Source organism: Orycteropus afer, unplaced genomic scaffold, assembly GCF_000298275.1.
Source record: "Orycteropus afer afer isolate SDZICR_OR568_19922 unplaced genomic scaffold, OryAfe1.0 scaffold00250, whole genome shotgun sequence".
NCBI lineage: Eukaryota > Metazoa > Chordata > Mammalia > Tubulidentata > Orycteropodidae > Orycteropus > Orycteropus afer.
Window position 1 is genome coordinate 4,738,504 of NW_006921837.1, and position 4,146 is coordinate 4,742,649.

Genomic DNA, 4,146 nt, shown 5'->3' on the forward strand with positions numbered 1-4,146 from the left:
CCCTCCTCACCTAATCCCTTTGGCTGATTGCTCTTCTGTCCGGGTTCAAGGCTTTTATCCCCTTCCCTGCTCTTCCGGCCTGCTACTCTGGCGTCCCTGTGTTGTCTCTCCTCTTTGGTGACTTTTAGAATATAATATTTTTATTTAGAGACAGAATGGTAATCATACAAATGCCCAAGCCTCCTTTGTTTGTGTGTGTGATTTGGGTGAAAGTTTACAGAGCAAATTCATTTTCCATACAACAATTCATACACATTTTGTTTTATGACATTGATTGCAATCCTCACAGTGTAACAGTCCACTTCCCACTTCATCCCTGAGGCTACCTTTTCCCTGTGTCTTTTCCCATGCATTCCTACCCTCTGAGCTGTCTATCTGTGCAGATACTGCCCTTGTGATCTCCCATGACTGATTGTTCTCAGGAGTGCACCTACCTGGTGTCAATGTCCACTCTATATGGCTTTTTGTTGTTGGGCTGGAAGCCAAGGGAGTGAGGTCAATTTCAGGCCCAAAGGGTGACTAGGGTCCATAGTCTCGGGGGTTTCACCAGTCTGTCAGATGAGTAAGCCTGGTCTTTTTTATGATTTTGAATTTTGTTTCAAATTTTTCTCCCACTCTATCTAGGATCTCCTGCACTGATCCCTTTCCTAGTGGTTGACAGTGGTAGCCAGGCAGCACCTAGTTCTGATCTCAGGGTCATGTAGGCTGAGGTTTGCATGGTCTACTAGTCTCTTGGACTAATGGTTTCCATGCCTCTTTGGTTTTCTTCATTGTTCTTTGCTTCTGATGAGGAGAAACCATTTATTACATCTTACATGGCTGCTTGCAAGCTTTTAAGACCCCTGTTGCTACTCACCAGAGTAGGATATAGAAAAATGTTGTTGTGTAGTATGTTACACCTATTGAGTTTGATGTCTCCCATGACCATGGTCCTGAGTCCATGGGCCCAACCACTTGTTTCCTTAAGGTGGTTAGCTGTGTAAGAAGTTATTGTAACTTTGTTCCCTGATAGCTTTATTATATGTATGGATGTTCTTGTGGCACATACAAAGATGTATGTGGACGTAGTGTCTGCCAAACTTATATATGGTCATGGGTATATTCTGTTTTGCCTAGACATACATGATCATTCAGCCTGTCTACCTATGTATCTACCCATAGATTAATGTTTGTTATTATTGATAAGGCATATTGTATATGTAAAAGTGTTTATTTTTGTTGGAAAGACTTACTTAATCTGTATGTGTTATCTGATTTGAGTGGCAAATTCAGGAAGTATGGACATCTGTAAGAATCACTGCTGTATGTGAGAGGTCTGACAACATGAATGTTTTCCCTGTGGTAATCTGAATCTGGTTTGTTCCTTCCCTGTTTGCTGCATGTGTTTGTTCTAGTAACCTGAAAAATAGACGCTCTCTGGCTAATACACACATTGATTACCCCACAGAGCATGCAGGCATCACTAAATAAACAGGCAGCTCTCATCAACTCACATAGTTTTTTTTTTTTAAAGTTATCAAAACTAATTATTTTCCTAAAAGAAATAACTTTTTGCAGTCACAGTGAAATAATATTCAGTAATTTATCTACTTTGTTTTCTGCTGAGTACCAAATGGTACCTTGCTGAACTAGTATTTATTAAAATAGGACAATATTTGCAAAACTGATAATTGTAAACTTTTTTTTATTACACTGAAGCATATAAATATATGTTAAAGGGTTTTTGATAGTAATTACTTTCTATTTAAGTAGAAACTCATTGGTCTACTAACAAAAAAAAATAAATAAATAAAATAAAATAAAAAGAAAAGAAAAGACCTATAGCCAGATGGTTCTGTATTTAGAAATAAAAATATTAATTACTATTACCCTCTTTTCTCTGGTTAAGGCCTTTTAACATTTTTATTTCCCCTTTTCCTATTAAACCACAACTTGTCTATAACTTCTCATTTTACAAACAGTGCTACAGAGGACATTGCTGTTCGTGTCTCCTGTGTACAGGAGGGAGAGTTTTCTCTGAGTTGTAAACATGGGGGAAAGTTTGCTTGTCCTATCACATTCACTTTTTATTTCATTCAAATTTTGCTTTATGTGTAATGTAACTAACTGGAAGTGCTAACTCTCCTCTTCAGAAACTGTTTTCTGTCCATTTACAGACGGGCCAAGGTTGCTCGGGTGATTGGTTTACTGGCTTCACATGCAACTGAGCTCCAGGAAAATACACCTGTTATTGAGGTAACTTCATTTATTACTAAAATGTTGTGAATGACAGGAAGGTTGTTCTTGATGTTGTAATTTAGAAGGTGCAGCTTTCTTTGGCCTTCATTAATTTTCCTTTGTGAATTGTGACAATAATTATAAAACGACAGCATCAATAGATCTTTTGGTTTACACACAAGCTCGTTCCCAGCATAGTCTGTTATTAAAGATGATATGGCTGAGTTACAAGGCTTGTTGAGCATAGTCATTATTGTAGTTATTTTTGGATAAGGCTTGTTTCATTACTAGTTTTTTTTTATAGTTTACCCAGCATTTTATTGTAACTGAAGTGCTTTTAATTTGCCTTAATAGCTAACTCATAATTTTAGTTAAAATTCTATTGACATTTCACCTTGAATTTAATGTTTTCATCCTCACCAGTTGTTAGTTATTTCTAGCAAAGGTCCTTGTATTTAGTGACCATGAATGCAGTATTTTCTATCAATAATTTATTCCAAAGTCTGATACTAGAAAGCGTTTCTTATTAATTCGGTTAATTAGTAATTTCCAATCCTACAAAGGAAATGCTCCCATTGTATAGCTTTTTTGAGTGTCCTTGAACACCGAACTATCCTTTGTATCTGCCCTGTTAATGTGTGTTGCATTTAATTGGTAATAGATTTTTATCCCTTGAACTGGGAGATGGTCACAAGTCAAAATAGGTGAAAATAACTAAGACTTCCAAGGGGGATGGGCTTGAGCTCCTGAAGAAAAGAGATAGTGGTAAGGAAGAAGGGGGTTTATAGAGTACTTTGAGGCTTCAGGAGGAATTTTCTAACCAAATACTGTTCAATGGGAATTTCTGCAATAATGGAAAATACTCTGTTTCTACTCTGTCTTCTACAGAAGTATCCCAGCTGGTCCTGGGGGTCTGGGTAGGATATTTTAATGGGAGATTAATTTCACCTCTGGCTACAACTCCATTTCTGTTCTCTTCAGAGATCTCTGTTAGGTCCTTGAACAACCAAAGAAAATTCTACCAAGTCTCAACTTTCTTCTTTCTAGGACCAGTAGAAATGAATTGTGACCTGTATGATCACTGAGGGTACCCACCTTGGCTACCAAGGATATATAGACTAGATTTTTATCTAAAAGACTAAGTAGATCAGGTAGAATCACCAGGCAAATGCAAAAGGTGTAGGAACTCAAAAGTGGATCTATTCTCCATTGAAATGGGGTTGGTGTAGGACATGTGAGAAAAAAATTTAAGCCAAAGTCCTGATCTAGAGATCATTGTCTCGAGATCATTGCTCAGGAGCAGTGTACCATGAAGAAAGAGCTCCTGAAGATATATAATGTATGACTGTTGAATTAAAACAGCCAGTAGATATAGTAAAAGATAGGATGGGTACTTGAGAAAGCTGAGTCAGTGAATTTGAATATCAGTTGGATGAATTCTGTTAGGGTTTGGAGGAAAAAGAGGATAAAAATGATAACTTAAGGCATGGAATACAGTTCAAGCAGAAATGGCTACTAAACACTTGAAAATTGGCTACTCTGAGTTGAGAAGCGGAGAGCACATATAGATTTTGTAGACTTAGTACAAAAAGAAAAGTTAAATATGCTGTCACTATTTTTTCATATTGCTTATTATATATTTGAATGATAATCTGGTTAAATATGTTTTTAAAAATTTCATCTGATTTTTTAATTTGACTATTAAAAATTGAAATTATTTGTGGCTTGCATTGTATTTCTTTTGGATATACATATTTATCTAAGATACATATAATGGAATTTCCAAAAGGAGAGATCAAAATAGAGATTAAAGCAATCATCAAAGGAAAATAAAAGAAAATTTCACTCTAACTGGAAGAAAGACTCAAATCTTTTTTTTTTTTTTTGGTATTTGAATAATATTGTCTTTTTTTTTTTTTACTGTGATTT

The 4,146-nt window shown here is 35.9% G+C and overlaps 1 protein-coding gene across 1 annotated transcript in view; it reads left to right on the forward strand.

Annotated features, from left to right (window-relative positions):
• The window catches only part of ULK4 (unc-51 like kinase 4), a gene marked incomplete at its 3' end in the record, with an annotated part of 718,552 nt that overhangs the window by 148,944 nt on the left and 565,462 nt on the right, over positions 1–4,146 (forward strand). Inside the window, exon 16 of the mRNA XM_007949711.1 lies at positions 2,157–2,235. Coding sequence (XP_007947902.1) covers positions 2,157–2,235 — 79 coding nt within the window. The remainder of the gene's footprint in view (positions 1–2,156; positions 2,236–4,146) is intronic.